This window comes from Pan troglodytes, chromosome 19 (assembly GCF_028858775.2).
Source record: "Pan troglodytes isolate AG18354 chromosome 19, NHGRI_mPanTro3-v2.0_pri, whole genome shotgun sequence".
NCBI classification, from domain to species: Eukaryota; Metazoa; Chordata; class Mammalia; order Primates; family Hominidae; genus Pan; species Pan troglodytes.
The window spans coordinates 11,922,461-11,947,517 of record NC_072417.2 but is presented as its reverse complement, the minus strand read 5'-3'; the positions used below and the strand labels follow the sequence as shown (position 1 = coordinate 11,947,517).

The window sequence follows — 25,057 nt, the reverse complement described above, 5'->3', positions numbered from 1 at the left end:
GTGGATGGGGAGGTGGGAGGGTGGATGGGGAGGTGGGGGTGTGGATGGGGGGTGGATTGGGGGGTCGGGAGGTGGATGGGGAGGTGGGGTGGGGGTTCCTCGAGTTCTGGGCAGGGCCTGACCCCTCCTCCTGCCTGGCCCCCCAGGGAGATGTGGTGCTGCAGAGTGACCACGTGATTGAGACGCTGACCAAGACAGCCCTCAGTGCCGACCGCGTGAACAGCATCAACATCAACCAGGGCAGGTGAGGCGCAGGCGGCCCCCGGGGACAGGGCGGGGGGTGGCGAGGGGGCTGTGTGGGCACCCAGGGACAGGGCGGGGGTCCACCTTAGGGTTGGGGGTCTGCCTCCATGGAAAAACCCTCACCCACCCCGTTCCCCCAGCATCACGTTTGCAGGGGGCCCCGGCAGGGATGGCACCATTGACTTCACACCCGGCTCAGAGCTGCTCATCACCAAGGCCAAGAACGGGCACCTGGCTGTGGTGAGTGGGGCCTGCTTTCCCGCTTACGGCCTGGCTGTGATAGCCAAGCCTTCCTTGGCTGTGCTTGGCAGAGCCCGGGCACCTCACCATGGGCCTTCATCCAGAGGCCATCATACCACCTCTTCCATCCCTTGGCCCACCCATGAGGGCCAGAGAGAGCCCCTCAGTGCAGAAAGTTGTAAAGGTGGCAGCACGGTGGCTCATGCCTATAATCCCAGCACTTTGGGAGGCTGAGGCGGGTGGATCACCTGAGGCCAGGAGTTTGAAACCAGCCTGGCCAACATGGCAAAACCCATCTACTAAAAAAATGCAAAAGGCCAGGTGCAGTGGCTCACACCTTTAATCCCAGCACTTTGGGAGGCCGAGGTGTGTGGATCACCCGAGATCAGGAGTTCGAGACCAGCCTGGCCAACATCGTGAAACCCTATCTCTACTAATAATACAAAAATTAGCCGGGCGTGGTGGTGCACGCCTGTAATACCAGCTACTAGTGGGGGCTGAGGCAGGAGAATTGCTTGAACCCAGGAGGTGGAGATTGCAGTAAGCTGACATCATGCCACTGCACTCCAGGCCTGGGGAACAGAGTGAGATGTCATCTCAAAATAAAAAAAGGCCAGGCACAGTGGCTCACGCCTGTAATCCCAGCACTTTGGGAGGCGAAGGCAAGCGGATCACCTGAGGTTGGGAGTTTGAAACCAGCCTGACCAACTGGAGAAACCCCATCTCTACTAAAATACAAAATTAGCCGAGTGTGGTGGCGCATGCCTGTAATCCCAGCTACTCGGGAGGCTGAGGCAGGAGAATCGCTTAAACCCGGGAGGTGGAGGTTGCGGTGAGCCGAGATTGCGCCATTACACTCTACCCTGGGCAATAAGAGCAAAATTCCTTCTCAGAATTTATATACAAAAAAGTTAGCCTGGTGTGGTGGCGTGTGCCTGTAGTCCCAGTTGCTCAGAAGCCTGAGATGAGAGGATCGCTTGAGCCCAGGAGGTTGAGGCTGCAATGAGACCCAAGATCTCACCACTGCACTCCAGCCTGGGTGACAAAATGAGACCCTGTCTCAAAAAAAAAAAAAAAAAAAAAAGGCAGCACGGCAATGCAGGGAAGATATACAGGCTGATTGGGGGTGCCAGGAGGGAGGACAGGCTCACTCTGGCCAGGGCGGTGGGCATTCCTATGGGAGTCAGGTCTGAGTCTCCAGGATGGAGACCACTAGGCCCCCCGACTCCTGCCTGCATCGAACCCATGAATCTAAGCGCCGGGGCTGGGTGCGGCGGCTCATGCCTGTAATCCCAACTTTTAGGGAAGCAGAGGTGGGAGGACAGCTTGAGCCCAGGAGTCCAAGACCAGCCTGGACAATATAGCGAGACTCCATTCTCCATAAAAAGGAAAAAAAAAGGATGAAAAAAAAAGTCTGAGTACCAGGGCCCCCGTCTGCTCCCCTCACCACTTGGCTGTCTCTCTCCGCCCCCACAGGTCGCCCCACGGTTGAATTCTCGGTGATAAAGGCGCCCACTGGACCCTCCCAACGCCCAATGCTTTGCTTTTCTCCTCCTCCCCTTCCCAGTTACCAAAGACTCGAACTTCCAGACAGGGACCCAGGGACACCCCGAAGCCCACCTGCAATCTCCCACCTCCTGCCCATCCCTCTCTTGAGGGAGCAGCAGGGGCCAGGAGCTACCCCACGAGTGGGCCAGGCCGGGCCACAGCAATAGGAAAGCCAGGGCCAGAGCGAGCCATGCCAGCCCTACTGCCGATGCCAAATATTTGAGAGAAGGGAACTTTTGCTGAGGTTTTCTCTGAGGTTTTTTTGATGCTTTATAGGAAACTATTTTTTAAAAAAAGCCATTTCCCACCCAAGGACACAGTGGATGTGTTTTCCCTGACTCCAGCAGGGCAAGGAATGTAGCCGAGAGGTTGTGTGGGCTGGGCTCTGGTGCCCTCTTCCCTGGCCAGGACACCTCTCCTCCTGATTCCCTTGGCACCTTGTCTTTCTGTCTGTTTACCTGTCTCCCTGCCTGCCCATCTGCATCTTTTGCAGCCCATTCTGACTTCCATCTGGGGGCTGAGACCACCCTTGCCTGCCCCCTTCTTTCTGCCTTAAGAATGTCCTTTTAGGCTGGGCATGGTGGCTCACGCCTGTAACCCCAGCACTTTGGGAGGCAGAGACGGGCAGATAACCTGAGGTCAGGATTTCGAGACCAACCTGATCTACATGGAGAAACTCCGCCTCTAGTAAAAATACAAAATTAGCCGGGCATGGTGGTGCACGCCTCTAATCCCAGCTACTCGGGAGGCTGAGGCAGGAGAATCACTTGAACCCAGGAAGTGGAGGTTGCAGTGAGCCAAGAGTACACCACTGCACTCCAGCCTGGGCAACAGAGCGAGACTCCGTCTTAAAAAAAAAAAGAATGCCCTTTTACTGTCCTCATCATCCCAGTTTGAGGCCGTGCTGGAGTGGGGAAGGCCGTCTTAGACCATAGAGGTTGGAAGACGCTGAGAGATCATCCAGCCCAGCCCCTTGATGTTACAGAGCAGAAGACAGATGCCCAAACAGGAGAAGGCACTTGCCCACGGTCATACGGCAGGTTGCCACAAAACCAAGATGGCAGCCCTTCCTCAGCGTGCCTCACTGCCACTCCCAGAGCCAGGGAGCCCCATAAAACCCACATCATGTCTTAAGAGTATATCTGGCTCCTTGACCAGCAATTGGCCCTGGGAGCCACCAGGTGGGAAAAGCGCCTCTGCCCGAGTCCAGGCCTTGGGATGACAGACAGCTTGCCTGCACACTCGGGCCCCACTCAAGGATGTAGGGCCTTTTCTGGCCCCTGACCCCTCCCTGGCATGGGAGCGTGGGGACGGGGCTGGCCTTGGGAGGAGCGGCAGGGGCATCACCTCCTTCTGCTGCTTCTCCCTGCTCCTACCCTCAAGGGTCTGGGGGCTGCCCAGCTGCCTCTATGCCCTTCTGGGGGTCTCAGCCCACTGCTGACACTTCTGCAATCCAGAGAAACACTAAATAAAGCAATACGTGTTTGCCAATGTGGTCTCCTTATGAATATTAGGAAACGAAGAGGGCCCCGGAAGGCAACCAAGGGCCTCGTGTTGCAGGTTTTTCTCGAGACAGTCTCGTTCTTGTCACCCAGGCTGGAGTGCAGTGGTGTGATCTCAGCTCACTGCAACCTCCACCTCCCAGGTTCAAGTGATTCTCCTGCCTCAACCTCCCGAGTAGCTGGGACTACATCATGCGCCACCACGCCTGGCTAATTTTTGTATTTTTAGTAGAGATTGGGTTTCACCGTGTTGGCCAGGCTGGTCTCGAACTCCTGACCTTGGGTGATCCTCCCACCTCGGCCTCCCAAAGTGCTGGGGTGACAGGCATGAGCCACCGCGCCCGGCCACCTCTCGTTCAAATTCTGTTGCAAGTGACAAACCCAGTCTAAACTGGCTTGGGCCAAAAGATATTTATAAGCATTAGCACCTTAGTCCCAGAGTAAGGCTACTTCCAGGTGCTCACACACTGTCAGGAATGTGTCTGGAACCATCGCCTGGCTGAACCTTCCTCTACAGTGGCTTCTTTCCCAAGCAGATTCTCACCTGGAGGTGGGGTGGCAGCAACAGCCACCCACAGCTCCAGGCTTTCATTCTGTCAGTTCAGCATTGGAGGCAGAAAGAGGAAGTGCCTCTTTCCCAAAATGTGGAAGTCTCAGAGCCGATTCTCAGTGCAGCACCTTGAATGAGGCATCCACCCTGACCCAATCACTGTAGCCAGAGAGAGGAGTAGATTCTGATTGGTCAGGCCTGGATCGAGTGCCTGCCCCTGGAGACAGAGCTACCAGGGGCACACCGGAACCCACACCGGAAACCACAGGACCAAGAGTGGGAGGAGATGACTCCCCAAAATGAAATCAGTGTCGCCTCCACAAGAAAGAGAATGAGTGGGCCGGGCACGGTGGCTCACGCCTGTAGTCCCAACACTTTGGGAGGCTGAGGCAGGTGGATCACCTGAGGTTGGGAGTTCAAGACCAGCCTGGCCAACACGGTGAAACCCCATCTCTACTAAAAATACAAAAATTAGCCAGGCAGGGTGGCGTGTGCCTGTAATCCCAGCTACTCGGAAGGCTGAGGCAGGAGAATCCCTTGAACCCCGGAGGCGAAGGTTACAGTGAGCCGAGATTATGCCACTGCCCTCCAGCCTGGGCGACAGAGCAAAAAAAAAAAAAAAAAAAGAATGAGTGCTTCAAGCTGCAACCACGGAGCTCGTCAGCAGATGGCTGTGAGTTTTTCCAAGAGGGCGGCGCGCTGTGGGTGGAGGGAACGGTGCATGTGGAGCTTAGAGGCAAGAACAGGTTTGGTCCGGGGTCAGGCCAGCTGCCTGAGGAGCTTAGATTTGAAACCTGGGGCAGAGACTCTCAAACAAGGAGATACCACGCAACATGGTATTTTGGGCTTGACACGATCCTGTACGCACACCTACATTTTGACGCCTCTCTCCTTGATTAATTTTCCAGAGGAAAAATGAAACCACAATTATTCGTCCACTTTATCAGCAGTAACGATGGCTCCAAGAAGCTGATAGATAAGGTAGGTATTAAGTGCAATTACATGCTTTATAACTGTGTCGACATTCCTATCTCTAGCAAACCAGAATGCACGCGAGAATGACATCGCAGACATTACCCAGACGTCCGCCTTTTTTTGTTTGTTTGTTTTTTTGTGACAGAGTCTGTCACCCAGGCTGGAGTGCAATGGCACGATCTCAAAGTGGTCATCCCAAAGTGGTGGGATGACAGGCGTGAGCCACCGTGCCCAGCCTACTCTGACCTTTTGAGAGGTAACCAGGACTGGTTTGTGCCCTCAGCTCACATCCTGAGGGAAGTCCAGTGACCTCCAGGAAATATCTGCCAATTATGGGAAAAGCTAATGCTGGCTCTAGACAAGAGCTTCCGCCAGTTCTCCATTCATCCTTCCTTCATTCAACCCGGCGCTTTGGGAGGCCGAGGTGGGTGGATCATTTGAGGTCAGGAGTTTGAGACCAACCTGGCCTCCTGAGGCAGGAGAATTGCTTGAACCCGGGAGGTGGAGGTGGCAGTGAGCTGAGATGGAACCACTGTACTCCAGCCTGGGCGACAGGTTTTTGTTTGTTTGTGTGTTTTGAGACGAGTCTCACTGCATTGCCCAGGCTGGAGTGCAGTGGCGCGATCTCGGCTCACTGCAACCTCTGCCTCCTAGGTTCGAGCAATTCTGCCTCAGCCTCCTGAGTAGCTGTGACTACAGGTGCGTGCCACCACGCCCAGCTAATTTTTGTATTTTTAGTAGAGACGGAGTTTCACCATATTGGCCAGGCTGGTCTCGAACTCCTGACCTCATGATCCGCCTGCCTTGGCCTCCCAAAGTGCTGGGATTCCAGGCATGAGCCACCGCACCCGGCCCATTCAACCAGTATGAATTGAAGGAATGCTTGCAATGTGCCAGGATCTCAGTGAGGCTCTTGGGATATAGCAGGAACAACAAAAAGACCCAAATCCCTGCTCTCATGGAGCTTACACTCTAGCAAAGAATAGAGACAATACGTAAGGAAAATTCCTAACATATTAGAAAGAGATAAGTGCTAGGAAAATAAGCAAAGCAGACAAGGGGAGAGGGAGTGTTGGTGTGTAGTTTGCAGTCAGGCAAGGCCTCACAGAGGAGATGACATCGGAGCGGGGACCTGAACGAGGAGAGGAAGTGACGGCTAGGATCTGGAGCAAGAGTGGTCAAGGCAGAGGGAACAGCAAGGCAAAGCCCTCGAGGAACGTGGAGTCTCCTGAGAGGAAAGGGAAGAAGGCTGGGGGCAGAGAAGAGTGGCAGAGGAAATGGGTACCTTCTCCTTGATTCTGCAAAAAGGCCTTTGTGTGAGCAGCTTCCCTAAAAGATTGGAGCGATGAGAGGAGTTTGCACGCAGCAAAGCAAATAACCCATTCTCGATGGTCCCAGAATCACATTGCCAGTGGGGACATCTTACTGACCTTTCCTGGAAGGCGCAGCATCCTGCCTGTGCTCCTCGCTCTGTCTCTACCCAAGACTCTCCTTGGAGTTCCCCTCACGTGGTGCCCCAGAGTTCTCTTTTATTTCTTTATTTAGAGACGGAGTTTCACTCTTCTCACCCAGGCTGGAGTGCAGGGGCTCGATCTCGGCTCACTGCAACCTCTGCCTCCCGGGTTCCAGCAATTCTCCTGCCTCAGCCTCTTAAGTAGCTGGGATTGCAGGCGCCCGCCACCACGCCTGGCTAATTTTTTGTGTTTTTAGTAGAGACGGGGTTTCACCATGTTAGCCAGGATGGTCTATTCTTCTTTAAAAAATTCTTTTTTGGCCGGCTGCGGTGGCTCACACCTGTAATCCCAGCACCTTGAGAGGCCGAGGCAGGCGGATCACCTGAGGTCGGGAGTTTGAGATCAGCCTGACCAACATGGAGAAACCCTGTCTCTACTAAAAATACAAAAAATTATCCAGGCACGGTGATACATGCCTGTAATTCCAGCTACTCGGGAGGCTGGGGCAGGAGAATCACTTGAACCCGGGAGATGGAGGTTGCGGTGAGCTGAGATCGTGCCACTGCACTCCAGCCTGGGCAACAGGAATGAAACTCCGTCTCAAAAAAAAAAATTATTTTTCTTGTAATTTCCATATGCCCTAGGGAGGGATCTCAGAGGGACTGCTTTGGAACAGGCAGTCTCTGGGTAAGGTCCAGAGCTCACAGACCAGCCAGAATTCACACTGGGATGGCTGCTTCTGCTGGCTTACGGTGCCAGGCTGTGACTAAGCCAGGGTCACGATGAGTCACCTGCAGCAGGAAAGGTGCCCTTGTGCCTCCCAGTCCCCCACCCCCCACTTCCCCAGAGCAGGCCCAAGGGTGTGTAAGGTGAGTCCAGAAGGGCTGTGTTATTCGTTAGACCATAATCCACAGCTTACTGCTTTTTAAAAAATGGAGATTTCTGCCACCCCTTCCTCCCAATTCCTATCTCAGAAAATTGAGGGTAGAGCAGAGTGACCATAGCTGTCTTTCCTTCCAGGATTTGAACCCTAGCTCCTCACTCTCCGACTGTGTCTCTCTGGACAGGTGACTTAAACTCTCTGAGCTTCAGTTTTCTCTTTTGTAAGATGGGGATACTTGTCAAATAAGGTTGTTGAGAGGATTAAATGAGATGATCCATACAAAGGCAGTCAGCACTGTGCCTGGCAGACGGTCATCTCTGAATCAATGTTAGCGGTCCTGAATGCTTCTGGAGCACCTCATAGACTAGCTGCTTGGCCTTTGAGGACATACACAGAACTGCAAATGAAAAATTACAGTAAAATGGGTAAGAGCTGTCATGGGAATAATTTGGACATACTGCTGTTGATGAAGAGAGGGAGTGATGGGATGGTTAAGAAAGGGAAGACATTTGGGCCGGGCGCGGTGGCTCACGCCTGTCATCCCAGCACTTTGGGAGGCCAAGGCAGGCAGATCACAAAGTCAGGAGATCGAGACCATCCTGGCTAACACGGTGAAACCCTGTCTCTACTAAAAAAAAAAAACAAAAAAAATTATCCAGGCGCGGTGGTGGGCGCCTGTAGTCCCAGCTACTCGGGAGGCTGAGGCAGGAGAATGGCGTGAACCCGGGAGGCGGAGCTTGCAGTGAGCCAGGATCGCGCCACTGCACTCCAGCCTGGGCGACAGAGCGAGACTCCGACTCAAAAACAAAAAAAAAAAAAAAAAAAAGAAAGAAAAAGAAAAAAATAAAGGGAAGACATTTGAATTTGAGACTCCAAAGTGGGTAGAAGAACATTCCAGGAAAAGGAAACCCAGAATTCACATAGGAGCAGTTAAATGAGACTGTGGACCAGCACAGTGGTACATCTATAATCCCAGCTACTGAGGAGGCTGAGGAAGGAGGACCCCTGGAGCCCAGGAATTAGAGTCCAACCTGGGCACCATAAGAAGACCTCATCTCTTTTTTTTTTTTTCTGAGACGGAGTCTCACTCTATCGCCCAGGCTGGAGTGCAGTGGCTCGATCTCAGCTCACTGCAAGCTCCGCCTCCTGGGTTCACGCCATTCTCCTGCCTCAGCCTCCTGAGTAGCTGGGACTACAGGCGCCCGCCACCACGCCCAGCTAATTTTTTTTGTATTTTTAGTAGAGACCGGGTTTCACCGTGTTAGCCGGGATGGTGTCGATCTCCTGACCTCGTGATCCACCTGCCTCAGCCTCCCAAAATGCTGGGATTACAGGCGTGAGCCACCGCGCCCAGCCGACCTCATCTCTTAAAAAAATGATGATTATTATTATTTTAGAGAGGTGGTCTCACTCTGTCACCTGGGCTGAAGTGCTGTGGCATGATCATAGCTCAATACAGCCTCGAACTCCTGGGCTCAAGTGATCCACCCACCTCAGGTTCCTGAGTAGCTGGGACTATAGCTGGATGTGCCACCACGCCCGGCTATAAAGAAAAACAATTTTTTTTGAGATGGAGTCTCGCTCTGTCGCCCAGGCTGGAGTGCAATGGCACGATCTCACCTCACTGCAACCTCTGCCTCCCGGGTTCAAGTGATTCTCCTGTCTCAGCCTCCCGAGTAGCTGGGACTTCAGGCACCCGCCAGCACATCCGGCTAATTTTTTGTATTTTCAGTAGAGATGAGGTTTTGCCACGTTGGCCAGGCTGGTCTCGAACTCCTGACCTCCTGGCCTCCCAAAGTGCTGGGATTACAAGCATGAGCCACTATGCCTGGCCAGAAAAAATTTTTAATTAAAAAAAAAATGAGCCTGGCCAATATGGTGAAACCCCGTCTCTACTGAAAATACAAACATTAGCTGGGCGTGGTGGCGGGTGCCTGTAGTCCCAGCTACTCGGGAGGCTGAGGCAGGGAGAATCGCTTGAATCCGGGAGGCGGAGATTGCAGTGAGCCGAGATCACGCCACTGCACTCCAGCCTGGGCAACAGAGCAGGAATCCATCTAAAAAAAAAAAAAAAGAGAGAGAGACTGTGGCCCAATTTTATGCTCTGAGCTAAACTGGGAGTTTGAACACCTGAAGACTGTTAGAAGTTTTACACAAGGTAGCAACACATTCAGATTTGTATACATATATATATTTTTTGAGACAGGATCTCCCTCTGTCACCCAGGCTGGAGTGCAGTGGCACGATTTCGGCTCACTGCAACCTCCGCCTCCTGGGTTCAAGCGATTCTCCTGCCTCATCCTCCTGAGTAGCTGGGATTACAGGCGCCCGCTAACACACCTGGCTAATTTTTGTATTTTTAGTAGAGACCAGGCTTCACCATATTGGTCAGCCCAGTCTCGAACTTCTGACCTCAGGTGATCTGCCTGCCACAGCCTCCCAAAGTGTTGGGATTACAGGCACGAGCCACGGCGCCCGGCCAGATCTGTATTTTAGAAAACTCAGTGGGAGTTGTTTGCAGTGCGATTAGGGGCAGCCAGAAGAAAGAGCACCAGCGAGCAGGACACTCGTAGGAACACAGTCCAGAGGCAATCATGAGGGCAGTGAGAGTAGGAGATGCCCCTGGCTACAATTTAGTGTTTAGAATTATCTGGGCAGGTGACCCCAAAGCCTTAAAAGAGAAGAGAACTCTGTACTTCACGTGGCTTGGTACACTCTGCTCCCTTTGCTTTGAATGTCCTTCCCCGCCGAGTGCGGTGGCTCACGCCTGTAATCCCAGCACTTTGGGAGGCCGAGGTGGGCGGATCTCAAGGTCAGCAGATCGAGACCAGCCTGGCTAACACGGTGAAACCCCATCTCTACTAAAAATACAAAAAATTAGCCGGGCGTAGTGGCGGGTGCCTGCAGTCCCAGCAAATCGGGAGGCTGAGGCAGGAGAATGGCGTGAACCTGGGAGTCGGTGCTTGCAGTGAGCCGAGATCACGCCCAGGCACTCCAGCCTGGGCGACAGAGCGAGACTCCATCTCAAAAAAAAAAAAAAAAAAAAAAGAAAGAAAGAATGTCCTTCCCCATTTGTCATTCAGCAGTCAACACATGCTGCCTCCTCTGGGAAGCCCTCCTGGATTACTCCACAGACTGGCTGTGGGGGCTCTGCTCTGTGTTCATGTCCGTTTCCCATGATAGCGTTTGTCAGCATTTGTCATCCTTTTGTCATCCAGTTTCCTGGTTCCTCTCACTGGTCTGTGAGTTCGAGGAGTGCAGGGCCCAGCCTTGATAACCTTTGCACCCGCAGTGCAAGTGGAGTGTCAACAACAATGTCCTAGGAGAATCAATGAAAATGAGAACGTCAGCTGGTCTGTGGAGAAGCTAGAGGAACGAGCAGAAACGGACCGACGTGGCCGGGCGCGATGTTTCTCGCCTGTAATCCCAGCACTTTGGGAGGCCGAGGCGAGCGGATCACCTGAGGTCAGGAGTTCGAGACCAGCCTGGCCGACCTGGTGAAACCCCGTCTCTACTAAAAATACAAAAATCAGCCGGGCGCGGTGGCTCACGCCTGTAGTCTCAGCTACTCGGGAGGCTGACGCAGGAGAATCGCTTGAACCCGGGAGGCAGAGGTTGCAGTGAGCCGAGATCGCGCCATTGCACTCCAGCGTGGGCGACAGAACAAGACTCCGCCGCAAAAAGAAAAAGAAAAAAGAAACAGACTGATATCGCAGGAAGCCTGGCCGAGAACTCAGGCCCCAGGGCCACACGCATCTTTTCTCCTCCAATTCTGTCTGGGAGTCGCTGCCTGGAAGTCCCAGGTCGTCCAGGAACCGGGGCCCAGAGAAGCACCGCTCTGTCCGCAGCGCAGGCGCGCGTCTCTGCGGGAGGCTGCGAGGCCCCGCCCCTCGGGCCCTAGACCCCGCCTCCCATCCTCCGCAGCCCGGGGCCGGGCAGGGCGGCACCGCCCATGAAGCCGCATGCGCAGTGCGCGCGCGAGGGCGCCTTGCCCTTCTCCCAATGGCGGGCTGCGGGTCCATTCCCGGCAGCCTCCCTCGGGCAGGGAGCGCGTCATTTCCGGAGGGGAAGGCCCGCGGCTGCCGCCGCCATTTCGGGCGCTGCTGTGAAGCTGAAACCGGAGCCGGTCCGCTGGGCGGCGGGCGCCGGGGGCCGGAGGGGCGCGCGCGGCGGCGGCACCCCAGCGTTTAGGCGCGGAGGCAGCCATGGCGGGCAACTTCGACTCGGAGGAGCGGAGTAGCTGGTACTGGGGGCGGTTGAGTCGGCAGGAGGCGGTGGCGCTGCTGCAGGGCCAGCGGCACGGGGTGTTCCTGGTGCGGGACTCGAGCACCAGCCCCGGGGACTATGTGCTCAGCGTCTCAGAGAACTCGCGCGTCTCCCACTACATCATCAACAGCAGCGGCCCGCGCCCGCCGGTGCCACCGTCGCCCGCTCAGCCTCCGCCCGGTGAGGGACTGACGGGACGGCGGGCCCTGGGTGGGGTGAGGGCCGCGGAACTCCCAGCCTGGCTGGCTGGTCCTCGAGAGCGGACCCTCGGGGGTCGTGGGCAGAGGGCTGGGTGACCGTGGCAGGGGCCCGCCGGCTGCTCGGGCTCGCTCCCACCCGGGGAGCCGGAGTGTGGGGGAGGAGGAGCCGCGGACCGAGGCCCCGGGGTGTGCCTGGGGAGGGCAGCCGCGGGGAAGGGGAACTGCTTCGGCCCCAGGGTGGGGCTGGCTCCCGGGCCAGGCGCAAGGGTAGGGCAGGGCAAGGCAACGTGGGGACAAAGAGCTGAGGGAGATGTTGGCACTGCGGGGGCATCACTTGGCAGCGGCGCCCAGAATGAATCCGATAGTCCTACAAGTGGCTTTTAGGCTGGAAACGTTTCCTGCCGTGTTGGAGAGCCGGGTTTGGCCGTGCTCCCCTGGTGGCCTTTGGTAGGAAGTCACCACATACTGGCCGGGAGGGATGGAGACACCCTCAGGAAACCGGTCAATTTTTTCCTTTCTTGGGCATTTTTCCAAAATCTTTGTACCGTCCTCTTCCCCCGTGGAGGACGAAGGTGGTGAACTAAGTGCTAGAAGAAATAGTGGTAGAAGAAAGCCTTCAGTGACCAGCCCAACCCAGTTTAGGGCGATGCCTGGCTATGTGCAAGAGATCTAAGCGTCCAGAAGACTGTCCGCCGTTAGAGAGTTCTGGTTTTCAGAGTGTTTAGTGGAGGAAAGACATTTTATTCCAGAAAATAAACCAGAAGTGAGGCAATGGAAACAGACCCTTCCCTGTAAGTGACTGGAACTTCATTTTCCTTGGACTTAAACATTGTCGGTGTGTACTTCAGGGCGTGACCTTGCTCAGTAAGATGGGGCTGCGGGCTGAGCCTTCCTGGATATTGGGAACAGACTCTACGCCAAGAACATAAATTACCTGCGCTGGGTTTTCCTTGCCAGGGAGGGATCCCTGAGATTGACTGTCTTACCGATGCCGTTGGAGTTGATTTGGGACTGTTTTAAGGGAATAGATAGATGCCCTTAGTACTGGAGATTTGTGAGGTACAAAGTAATTCTGGGGTTCTCATTGTATGTGTACCTGTGTAACAGCATCAGGAGTCCTCGTGCCTTCACACTGTTGCCAAGTCGAAGCAGTTTCTTCTTGGCCAGCTGAGAATGGGTTCAGACTAGTCTCATATGAATCAGGAAGCTCTTGAGCCATCCTTTGTAGACTTGCCCTTGTAGGATAGTTCTAATTTAGATTTACTCGCTCCGGCCAGAAATAGAGAATTGGATAGGCAGTCTCTTTGTTAACACATACCAATTTTTATTTTACTTTTTTCTAAGACGGAGTCTTGCTCTGTCACCCACGCTGGAGCACAGTGGCGCAATCTCGGCTCACGGCGATTCTCCTGTCTCAGCCTCCCAAGTAGCTGGGATTACAGGCACCCGCCACCATAACCAGCTAATGTTGTATTTTTAGTAGAGACGAAGTTTCACCAGGTTGGCCAGGCTGGTCTCGAACTCCTGACCTCAGGTGATCCACCAGACTTGGCCTCCCAAAGTGCTGGGATTACAGGCAAGAGCCACCGCGCCTGGCCAACACATACCAATTTTTTTTAATTTTTCTTATTTATTTCTTGTGTATTTATTTATTTTGAGACGGAGTCTCTCTGTCTGTCGCCCAGGCTGGAGCGCAGTGGCGCGATCTTGGCTCAGTGCAACCTTCGCCTTTTGGGTTCAAGTGATTCTGCCTCAGCCTCCCGAGTAGCTGGGATTGCTGGTGTGCATCACCACCACGCCCAGCTAATTTTTTGTATTTTTAGTAGAGATGGGGTTTTACCGGGTTGGCCAGATTTGTCTTGAACTCCTGATCTCAGGTGATCCACTCGCCTTTGCCTCCCAAAGTGCTGGGATTACAGGCGTGGGCCACCGCACCCAGCTTTGTTTGTTTGAGGCGGAATTTCGCTTTTGTTGCCCAGGCTGGAGTGCGATGGTGCAATCTCAGCTCACTGCAATCTCTACCTCCCCGGGTTCAAAGGATTCTCCTGTCTCAGCCTCCCTAGTAGCTGGGATTACAGGCACACTCCACCACGCCTGGCTAGTTTTTGTATTTTTAGTAGGGTTGGGGTTTCGCAAAGTTGACCAGGCTGGTCTCGAACTCCTGACCTCAGGTGATCTGCCCACCTCAGACTCCCAAAGTGCTGGGATTACAGGCGTGAGCCACCACACCCAGTCTAACACATAAGCATTTTTTAAAAATGAGTACGGGGTCTATAAGCTCACAAATTATCCTTGATCTTTCTCATTGTGGCCTGTTTAATAGTATTATGAAATGGGAATATTGATGTACCTGTGTTGGCCCTGAACCAGATATATTCTACTTTGATGCCACCTGCATAGTATCTGGGGTTTTGCATTATATGTCGTCACATGATGGCAAACTGTCGTTGAAACTCACTTTTCAGCCTTTTGTTTGTGTTTGTTGGTTGCCAAAGTTGAAAATGGCAGCAGGCAGGTTTGTGAGCTTGATATTTTTTCATATCTTAGCATAACGATTTTATGTCTCAGCACTTACCTTGATAATCAAGCACCACCTTTTCAAAACAGATAAGAACTCAGTTCCTTGGCTGAGGAAAGAAGGTGAAGATTGCCAGAGTTTATGGATGGGGTGTGGACAATTCACGAGTATTGTGATAATTCTTTCTGCCATGTTGTACCCCATTTTCTACGATTCAGTTGCTGTCTTTTTCTCTCTTCTGAGACAGAGCCTCTGTCACCCAAGCTGGAGTGCAGTGGCACGATCACAGCTCACTGCAGCCTTGACCTCTTGGGCTCAAGCCATCCTCCCACTTCAGCCTCCTGAGTAGCTGGGACTCCAGGCGTATCCACCATGCCTGGTTAACTGTTGAAAATTTTTTTGTAGAGATGAGGGATCTCACGGTATTGTCCAGGCTGGTCTCAAATTCCTGATCTCAATAGACCTCATGCTTCAGGCTCCCAAAGTTTTGGAATTGCAGGTGTGAGTCACTGTGCCTGGCCAGTTGCTGTCTTTTTTTTTTTTTTCTTTTTGAGACCGAGTTTTTACTCTTGTCTCCCATGCTGGAGCGCAATGGCACGATATTGGCCCACTGCAACCTCTGCCTTCTAGGTTTAAGCAATTCTCCTGCCTCAGCCTCCTGAGTAGCTGGAATTACAGGCGCCCACCACCATGCTCAGCTAATTTTTGTATTTTTTTAGTAGAGATGGGGTTTCACCATGTTGGCCAGGCTGGTCTCGAACTGCTGAAACCTGATCATCCACCCACCTCGGCCTCCCAAAGTGCTGGGATTACAGACGTGAGCCACCAGTGCCTGGCCTGTCTGTATAACCTCAGAATTACTTTGTACCTCACAAATCTCAAGTACTAAGTACTGAATCTTTGTTCTCCCCCTCACCAAGTCCTTTTGAAGTCACACAGAGAAATTTCTTGAATTTTTTAGAGAGGCGTATACAATATTAATAACTAATGTTTATTGACTGGTTATTCTGTGCCAGGTACTTTGAGTACTTTATGTACCTTATTTCACTTACTGTCTAGGACAATCTAGTGAGATAAGTAATATGATCTCCATTTATTAAAATATTCCCATTTTATACAGGAGGAAACACTCATAGATTCAGTAACTTGCTTAAGGTCACACAACTAATAAATGACTTTCAGAAGTTGAACCTAGGCATTCTGACCTGAGAGCTGACCCTTTTACACTACACTCTGTCAAAGCCAGCGTTCTTTTGGCATCTCAGCAGTGCACACAGAGGTCCGTATCCTCAATATTCTCAATACTTTGCCTCTGCCCTGGAGTCTAAGACTTGGTGTTTTTTGTTTTGTTGTTTTTGGACGGAGTTTCGCTCTTGCCCCCCGGGCTGCTACAGTGCAGTGGTGCAGTCTCGGCTCACTGAAACCTCTGCTTCCCAGGTTCAAGTGATTCTCCTGCCTCAGCCTCCCGAGTAGCTGGGATTACAGGCATGTGCCACCGTGCCCAGCTAAATTTTTTTTTTTGTATTTTTAGTAGACACGGGGTTTCACCATGTTGGCCAGGCTGGTCTCGAACTCCTGACCTCAGGTGATCCGCCCACCTCGGCCTTGTGTTTTTTGTTTTTTTTTCCCCCACTGTGTTGCCCAAACTGGAGTGCAGTGGCTGTTGACAGGCACAGTCATAGTGCACTACAGCCCTTAACTTTGGGGCAGGCAGCCCTTCTGACACAGGCTGTGAGTAGCTGGGACTACAGTTACATACAGCCACATCCAGCCCAGGTTTTTTAAAGACCAGAATTAAAGAATGGCAAGAAGAGGCCGGGCGCAGTGGCTCATGCCTGTAATTCCAGCACTTTGAGAGGCCAAGGAGGGTGGATCACTTGAGGTCAAGGGTTCGAGACCAGCCTGGCCAACATGGTGAAACCTCGTTTCTACTAAAAAATACAAAAATTAGCTGGGCGTGGTGGCGGACGCCTGTAATCCTAGCTGCTGGAGAGGCTAAGGCACAAGAATCGCTTGAACCCCGGAGGCGGAGGTTACAGTGAGCTGAGATCGTGCCACTGGCTTTATTATTCAGACAATACACATCTGCTATCTAAAGTCAATAATGAAGAAGCTTTTTAAAATTGTTATTGCTTTTTTTTTTTTTTTTTTTTTTTGAGACAGTTTCTCGCTCTGTCACCGAGGCTGGAGTATAGTGGCACAACCTCGGCTCACTGCAAGCTCCGCCCCGTGGGGTTCATGCCATTCTCCTACCTCAGCCTCCCGAGTAGCTGGGACTACAGGCGCCCGCCACCATGCCCGGCTAATTTTTTGTATTTTTAGTGGAGATGGGGTTTCACCGTGTTAGCCAGGATGGTCTCGATCTCCTGACCTTGTGATCTGCCTGCCTCGGCCTCCCAAAGTGCTGGGATTACAGGCGTGAGCCACCGCGCCCGGCCTATTTGTTTTGTTTTGTTTTGTTTGAGAGGCAGTTTCGCTCTTGTTGCCCCGTCTGGAGTGCAGTGGCGCGATCTCAGCTCACTGTACCCTCCACCTCCTGGGTTCAAGCAATTCTCCTGCCTCAGTCTCCCAAATAGCTGGGATTACAGGCATGCGCCACCATGCCCAGCCAATTTTTTTGTATTTTTAGTACAGACGGGGTTTTGCCATGTTGTCCAGGCTGGTCTTGAACTCCTGGCCTCAAGTGATCCGCTCGCCTCGGCTTTCCAAAGTGCTGGGATTACAGGCGTGAGCCATCGCATCTAGCCTACAGAGTATATTTTGTTTACACAGTACATAGGTGAAAATTATATGGAATGGCTTAGGTGTCGTTTTTATCTTTTTTTTTTTTTTTTTTTTTTTTTTTGAGACAGAATCTCGCTCTGTCGCCCACGCCGGGCCGGAGTGCAGTGGCGTGATCTCACCTCACTGAAAGCTCTGCCTGCCGGGTTCACGTCATTCTCCTCCCTCAGCCTCCCGAGTAGCTGGGACTACAGGCGCCCACCACCATGCCCCGGCTAATTTTTTTGTATTTTTAGTAGAGACAAGGTTTCATCGTGTTAGCCAGGATGGTCTCGATCTCCTGACCTCGTGATCTGCCCACCTCGGCCTCCCAAAGTGCTGGGATTACAGGCGTGAGCTACTGCACCTGGCCTTGTCTTTTTTTTTTTTTTTTTTTGAGACGGAGTCTGGAGTCTGGCTCTGTCACCCAGGCTGGAGTGCAGTGGCGTGATCTTGGCTCACTGCAAGCTCCGCCTCCCGGGTTCACACCTTTCTCCTGCCTCAGCCTCCCGAGCAGCTGGGACTACAGGCGCCCGCCACCACACCTGGCTAATTTTTTGTATTTTTAGTAGAGACGGTGTTTCACCATGTTAGCCAGGATGGTCTTGAGCTCCTGACCTCGTGATCCGCCCACCTCGGCCTCCCAAAGTGCTGGGATTACAGGCCTGAGCCACCGCGCCTTATTTTTTAAACTTTATTTATGTTTTGAGACAGAGTCTTGCTCTGTTGCCCAGGCTGGAGTGCAGTGGGATGATCTCAGCTCACTGCAACCTCCCCGTCCCAGGTCAAGCCATTCTCCTGCCTCAGCCTCTTGAGTAGGTAGCTGGGATTACAGGCATGCGCCACCACTCCCAGCTAATTATTTTGTATTTTTAGTAGAGATGGGGTTTCACCATGTTGGCCAGGCGGGTCTCGATCTCCTGACCTCAAGTGATCCGCCTGCCTTGACCTCCCAAAGTGTTAGGATTACAGGCGTGAGCCACTGCGCCCAGCTGGGTATTATTTTTAAAGGCATGGGTACAGAATGGGCCAGTGATTCTCAGCCTTTTCCGTTGAACCTGTTTTTAACTTGTCTTGGGTCCCCAGCTTGCATAGGCTTCCTGTGGTGCCATAGCTTGGGAGTTCCCTGGGGCCATAAGGAAGGGCTTGGTCAAGTCTACTGGTCACATTCTGTCAGGTTGGGCTTCAAGATGGACCTCCTTGGAATGCTTGCAAGAAACTAGTTTTTTTTCTCTTGGAACAGCTAAACCTTTCAGGTTGACACAGCTGAAGGAGTGTGAGTTAGGAGAGTCGTTATAAGCTTGAGCTGTGGATCCTGGGTTGGGCCTTATTTACCTACCACTTACTACCTGTGTAACTTTGGGCAAATTGTTTAACTTTTCTCTGCTTCGGTTTCCTCATCTGTGAAGGAGGGAAGTAGTAATACTGATCTCATAGGGTTGTTGGAATGATATTCCATGTTCAGTACTGGCATACTAAGTACTCCATAAGCATTTCGTGTATCTGAATCTTAATAACATAGCTGAGGTGCGGGGGCTTTTCAAGCAACATGGAAAACTTCTTATCTTTGAGAGGCTCTGGAATTCATGCTGTGGATGGTAGGAACTGGTGAAACAGTTTGTCTTGGGGAGTAGGTGCCTGGGTGGAGTGCATCCGTAAGTGTGAAAGGACCTCGGGTCCAGCACATGGAAATAAGATGGTGCCTCCTGTTACCTGCTCATCCCACCTGTTGCGCTAGTGGGTGGAGGGGGGCATAAAACGTGCTTCATTTTGAAGGCGTGGGACAGAAGCTAGGGTGGTAATAGTTTGTGATACTCCCTCGAGGTAGTGAAGAGCTACATGCCAGGCTGGCAGCTGGGCCAAGCCACTTCTGGAGGTAGCGTGAGACTGCTGATGGCCCTGTTGCTCAGGCTGGTGTGCAGTGGCTCCGTCATAGCTCACTACAGCCTCACTGTATGACCCAGGCTGGGCTTGCACTCCTGGCCTCAACAGATGTCTTCCTAAAGATTGGTTAATAAATCAGTTTTTAAAAATAGAGAAAAAATAAAGAGATCCTCCTGCCTCAGCCTCCCAAAGTGCTGAGATAACAGGTGTGAGCCACCGCACCTGCCTGACCACAGAACTTTTGAGAAGCATCTTGAGATCCTGTGGAATTTTCTCTGGGAAATGGTCCAGTGGGCTCTGGATTTGAGGATGAATTGAAAATTGCTGAAGGAATTTGGAGAATTGGTTGCTTTTTATTGAGCACCTATAATGTACGAGCCACTTTTTTTTTTTTTTTTGAGATGGAGTCTTGCTCTCACCCAGGCTGGAGTGCAGTGGCATATTCTCGGCTCACTGCAAGCTCTGCCTCCCAGGTTCAGGCAGTTCTCCTGCCTCAGCCTCCCCAGCAGCTGGGACTACAGGCGTGCACCACCATGCTCAGCTAATTTTTGCATTTTTAGTAGAGATGGGTTTCACCATGTTGATCAGGCTGGTCTTGAACTCCTGACCTCAGTGATTTGCCTGGCTCTGCCACCCAAAGTGCTGGGATTACAGGCGTGAACCCCCATGCCCAGCCTGTAGCCACTTTAGGAACTTTATTAGATAGGTATTTGACCCCATTTTGCAGAGTCGGGGGTGAGGCACACAGAAGTTAGGTAACTCAGACAGCTAGAAAATGAGAGCCACAATGCACCAAACCTGCAAAGGACCATCCTCATACCCACCATCTTTAGAACATTCTATTTGCTTAGGAGGCCATATATCTTCTCAGATGGAAGCCAGTGGCCTTCTGTCGCCCAGGCTGGAGTGCAGTGGCGCGATCTCTGCTCACTGCAAGTTCCGCCTCCCGGGTTCAAGCGATTCTCCTGCCTCAGCCTCCCGAGCCAGTGGCCTTTTTAGCATTTTGTATTGGTGGGTATTTATCTAAGCAACCCCTGTAAATACCATAGGCAGAGAAGGAAGGGAGGGAGCAAGAATTGAGGAAAAAAGGGAAAAGAGAGGGCCGGGTGTGGTGGCTCGCGCCTGTAATCCCAGCACTTTGGGAGGCTGAGGCTGGCTGATCACTTGAGGTCAGGAGTTCGAGACCAGCCTGGCCAACATGGCAAAACCCTGTCTTTCCTAAAAATACAAAAATTAGCCAGGTGTGGTGGTGGGCGCCTGTATTCCCAGCTACTCGAGAGGCTAAGGAAGGGAGAATTGCTTGAACCCAGGAGGCAGGAGGCAGAGGTTGCAGTGAGCTGAGATCGCACCACTGTACTCCAGCCTGGGCAACAGAGGGAGACTCCATCTCAAAAAAAAAAAAAAAAGGAAAAGAGACAGTGCTGTGAGATCAAGGAGAGCCTGGCCCGCTCTTGTAGACCTGTCGGAAGTGATTGGGCCTATTTTAGCCCACAGAACCCTCAGGTGTTCTTCATGAAACCTTCAGGGAGGGAGTGTCCTTGTAAAGATGGTCGTAACCTGAGGCTTGAAATGCTTGGAAAGCTTAGAAGTAACGGGCTGAGCAGGTACCGAGAAGCCGAAAGGATATCCTCTCCTTGCATTGATTTTGATTTCCGTTTGTGTGACTTCCTAACTCCACGTTCAGAATCCAGCACAGGGTGATGTAGAACAAGTCATTGAGGTTTTCCAAGTCCCAGATAGCTATGAGAATCCTGTCGTTGCTTCTGTTCTCTAGACTGGCTGACTGTGCCTCCTTCCTTTCCCGCCCTTCTATTTCCTGCCTTTGGCTGTTTGTGGTTGGAAGGAGAGGAAAGAGAGAAAAGGAGTCGGAACACACAGCCATGGTGAGGTTTGGGCTTATCTGGGAGTTCTGTTCTCCTCCCTTCCTTCTGGAGTTTGGATCAATGAAGCTTGATGGCCCCCAGCAGTTCACAGAAACGGGCATTTCTCTGTGAAATTATTACAGTGACAGAATAGAAAAATAATTTATAAGTAAAGTACATCAAAGGTTTTCCGTGGCGTTTTGCTTACATTTCTGTGTCTATGGGATTGCCAAACACAAAGAAAGTCACGGCCGGGCGTGGTGGCTCACGCCTGTAATCCCAGCACTTTGGGAGGCCGAGGCGGGCGGATCACGAGGTCAGGAGATCCAGACCATCCTGGTTAACACGGTGAAACCCGTCTCTACTAGAAATACAGAAAAAAAAAACCCGGCCGTGGTGGCGGGCGCCTGTAGTCCCAGCTACTTGGGAGGCTGAGGCAGGAGAATGGCGTGAACCTGGGAGGCAGAGCTTGCAGTGAGCCAAGATTGCACCACTGCCCTCCATCCTGGGCAACAGTGAGACTCTGTCTCAAAAAAATGATAATAAAGTAAAAATAAAAAATACAAAAATTAGCTGGGTGTTGGTGGTTGGCTTGTGCCTATAGTCCCAGCTATTTGGGAGGCTGAGACTGTAGAATTGCTTAAGCCTAGAAAGTGTAGGCTGCGGCCGGGTGCAGTGGCTCACACCTGTAATCCCAGCACTTTGAGAGGCTGAAGTTGGTGGGATCACCTGAGGTCAGGAGTTCGAGACCAGCCTTGCCAACGTGGCGAAACCCCCATCTCTACTAAAAATACGAAAAATTACCTTGGTGTCGTGGCGGCCGCCTGTAATCCCAGTTACTTGGGAAGCTGAGGCAAGAGAATCACTTGAACCCAGGAGAGAGAGGTTGCAGTGAGCCAGGATCGCGCCACTGCACTCCAGCCTGGGCAACAGAGCAAGAGTCCGTCTCAAAAAAAAAAAAAAAAAAAAAAGGGAGGTTGCTGTGAGCTGAGTTTGCGCCACTGCACTCCAGCCTGGACAGCAGAGTGAGACCCTATCACATACCAGGCACAGTGGCTCACGCCTGTCATCCCAGCACTTTTGGAGGCCAAGGCGGTCAGATCACCTGAGGTCAGGAGTTTGAGACCAGCCTGGCCAACATGGTGAAACTGTGTCTCTACTGAAATTACAAAAATTAGCCGGGCATGGTGGCACACACCTGTATCCCAGCTACTTGGGGGGCTGAGGCAGGAGAATTGCTTGAACACAGAGGGTGGAGGTTGCAGTGAGCTGACATCCAGCCACTGCACTCCAGCTTGGGAGACAGAGCAAGACTCTGTCTTCCAAAAAAAAAAAAAAAAAAAACCCTTTCACGCACAAGAAAAATCCCAATAAGCAAATAATTAAAATTAATAATGGGCTGGATGCAGTGGCTCACATATAATTAAAATTAATAATAGGCTGGATGCAGTGGCTCACATATAATTAAAATTAATAATAGGCTGGATGCAGTGGCTCACATCTGTAATCTTAGTACGGCACTGGCTCACATCTGCAATCTCAGTACTGCAGTGGTGCACATCTGCAATCTCAGTACTATGGGAGGCCAAGGTGGGCCGATCACTTGAGCCTAGGAGTTCGAGACCAGCGTGGGCAACATAGCAAAACCCCATCTCCACAAAAAATACAAAAACTAGCCAGGTGTGGTGTGCGCCTATAGTCCCAGTTGCTCAGGAGGCTGAGGTGGGAGGATTACTAGAGCCTAGGAAGTGGAGGCTGCAGTGAGCTGAGATTATGCCACTGCACCCCTGCCTAGGTGACAGAACAAGACCCTGTCTCAAAAAAAAAAAAAAAATGCCGGGCGCCCTGGCTCACACCTCTAAACCCAGCACTTTCGGAGGCAGAGGCAAGTGGATCTCTGGAGCTCAGGAGTTCAAGACCAGCCTGGGCAACATGGTGAAACCCTGTCTCTACAAAAAATACAAAAATTAATTGGGCATGGTAGTGCATGCCTGTAGTCCCAGCGACTTGGGAGGCTGAGGTGAAAGAATGGCTTGAGCCCAGGAAGTGGAGGTTTCAGTGAGCCAAGATCATGCCACTGCACTCCAGCCTGGGCCACAGAGCCAGACCCTATCTCAGAAAACAAAAACAAAACCGCAGCCTGGGCAGTAAAGCAAGACGCTGTCTCTATAAAAAAAAATTTCAAAATCAGCTGGGTGAAGGGCCGGGCACAGTGGCTCACGCCTGTAATCCCAGCACTTTGGGAGGCCGAGGTGGATGGATCACGAGGTCAGGAGTTGGAGACCAGCCTGGCCAAGATGGTGAAACCTTGTCTCTACTAAAAATACAAAAATTAGCCGGGTGTGGTGGCGCGGGCCTGTAGTCCCAGCTACTTGGGAGGCTGAGGCAGGAGAGTTGCTTGAACCCGGGAGGTGGAGGTTGCCGTGAGCCAAGATTGCTCCAGTGCACTCCAGCCTGGGTGACAAGAATGTGACTCCGTCTCAAAAAAAAAAATCAGCTGGGTGCAATGCCACCCGCACCTTTAGTCCCAGCTACTCAGAAGGCTGAGGTGGGAGAATATCTTGAGCCCAGGAGTTTAAGACTGCGGTGAGCTGTGATCACACTACTGCACTCCAGCTTGGACAACAGAGTTAGACCCTGTCTCTAAAAAGAAATAACAAAATCATGTGCTCAGGAGACTAAGGTGAGAGGATCGCTGGACCCAGGAGTTTGAGATGAGCCTGGGCCACATAGGGAGACTCCTGTCTCAAAAAACAAAGCCAAGGCCAGGCGTGGTGGCTCACGCCTGTAATACTAGCACTTTGGGAGGCCAAGGCAGATGGATAACTTGAGCTCAGGAATTCGAGACTGGCTTGGGCAACATGGCGAAATCCCGTTACTACAAAAAATTAGTTGGGCGTGGTGATGCATGCCTGTAGGCCCAGCTACTCAGGGGGCTGAGGTAAGAGGATGGCTTCAGCCCGGGAGGTAGAGGTTGCACTCAGCTGAGGTCTGCACTCCCGCCTGGGTGACAGAGCTAGACCACCCTGTCGCAAGACAACAACAAAGCCAAAAACTCACAAAACTCATTTGGATTTTAGGTTTTTTGAGACAAGGTCTCGCTCTTTTGCCCAGGCTGGAATGCAGTGGCATGATCACGACTCACGGTAGCCTTGACTTCCTGGGCTCAGGCGATTCTCCCACCTCAGCTTCTCGAGAAGCTGGGACTAACAGACATGGACCACCTTGCCTGGCTAATGGTTTTTTTTGTTTGTTTGTTTGTTTTTGAGACGGAGTCTCGCTCTCCTGACCTCATGATCCACCCGCCTCGGCCTCCCAAAGTGCTGGGATTACAGGTGTGAGCCATGTGCCCGGCCTGTTTTTTGTTTTTTTAGGAGATTGGGTCTCACTTTATTGCCCAGGCTGGTCTTGAACTACTGGCCTCAATCAGTCCTCCTGCCTTGGCCTCCCAAAGTGCTGGGATTACAGACGTAAACCACTGTGCCCAGTCATTTTTTTTTTTCAAACTTACTTATTTTTTCTTAAGAGTCAAGGTCTTGCTCTGTCCCCCAGGCTGAAGTGCGTTGACGCGATCATGGCTCACTGTACTCACAAACTCCTGGGCTCAAGCGATCTCTCACCTCAGCCTCCCAAGTAGCTGCAACTGCAGGTGTGCACCACTATGCCTGGCTAATTTTTTTTTTTTTTTTTTTTTTTTTGAGACAGAGTCCCGCTCTGTCGCCCAGGCTGGAGTGCAGTGGCGCGATCTCGGCTCACCGCAAGCTCTGCCTCCCGGGTTCATGCCATTCTCCTGCCTCAGCCTCCCTAGCAGCTGGGACTACAGGTGCCCGCCACCACGCCCGGCTAATTTTTTGTATCTTTAGTAGAGACGGGGTTTCACCGTGTTAGCCAGGATGGTCTCGATCTCCTGACCTCGTGATCCACCTGCCTCGGCCTCCCAAAGTGCTGGGATTACAGGCGTGACCCACCGCGCCTGTCCAACCTGGCTATTTTTTACATAATTTTTGTAGTGATGAGGTCTTGGCTGTGTTGCCTACGCTGGCCTCAAAATCCTGCTCTTAAGTGATCCTCCCACCTCAGCCTCCTAAAGTTCTAGGATTACAGGTGTGAGGCACCGCGCCCAACAAAATTCATTTTCTTTTTTTTTGTTTGTTTGACACAGAGTCTTGCTC

At 52.1% G+C, this 25,057-nt stretch overlaps 2 protein-coding genes across 14 annotated transcripts in view; both read left to right on the top strand.

Moving 5' to 3' along the window:
* Positions 1–3,522, top strand: part of MYO1C (myosin IC) — a 29,217-nt gene extending 25,695 nt beyond the window's left edge. For all 12 annotated transcript variants that reach the window (XM_016931125.4, XM_016931128.3, XM_063798160.1 and 9 more), the window contains 3 exons: positions 147–244; positions 384–483; positions 1,960–3,522. In XM_016931125.4, the coding sequence (XP_016786614.1) occupies positions 147–244; positions 384–483; positions 1,960–1,986 (225 nt within the window). In that variant the 3' untranslated portion in view covers positions 1,987–3,522. The remainder of the gene's footprint in view (positions 1–146; positions 245–383; positions 484–1,959) is intronic.
* A 7,928-nt stretch (positions 3,523–11,450) lies between these two features.
* Positions 11,451–25,057, top strand: part of CRK (CRK proto-oncogene, adaptor protein) — a 32,263-nt gene continuing 18,656 nt past the window's right edge. For both annotated transcript variants that reach the window (XM_016931123.4, XM_016931122.4), the window contains exon 1: positions 11,451–11,841. In XM_016931123.4, coding sequence (XP_016786612.1) covers positions 11,601–11,841 — 241 coding nt within the window. In that variant the 5' untranslated portion in view covers positions 11,451–11,600. The remainder of the gene's footprint in view (positions 11,842–25,057) is intronic.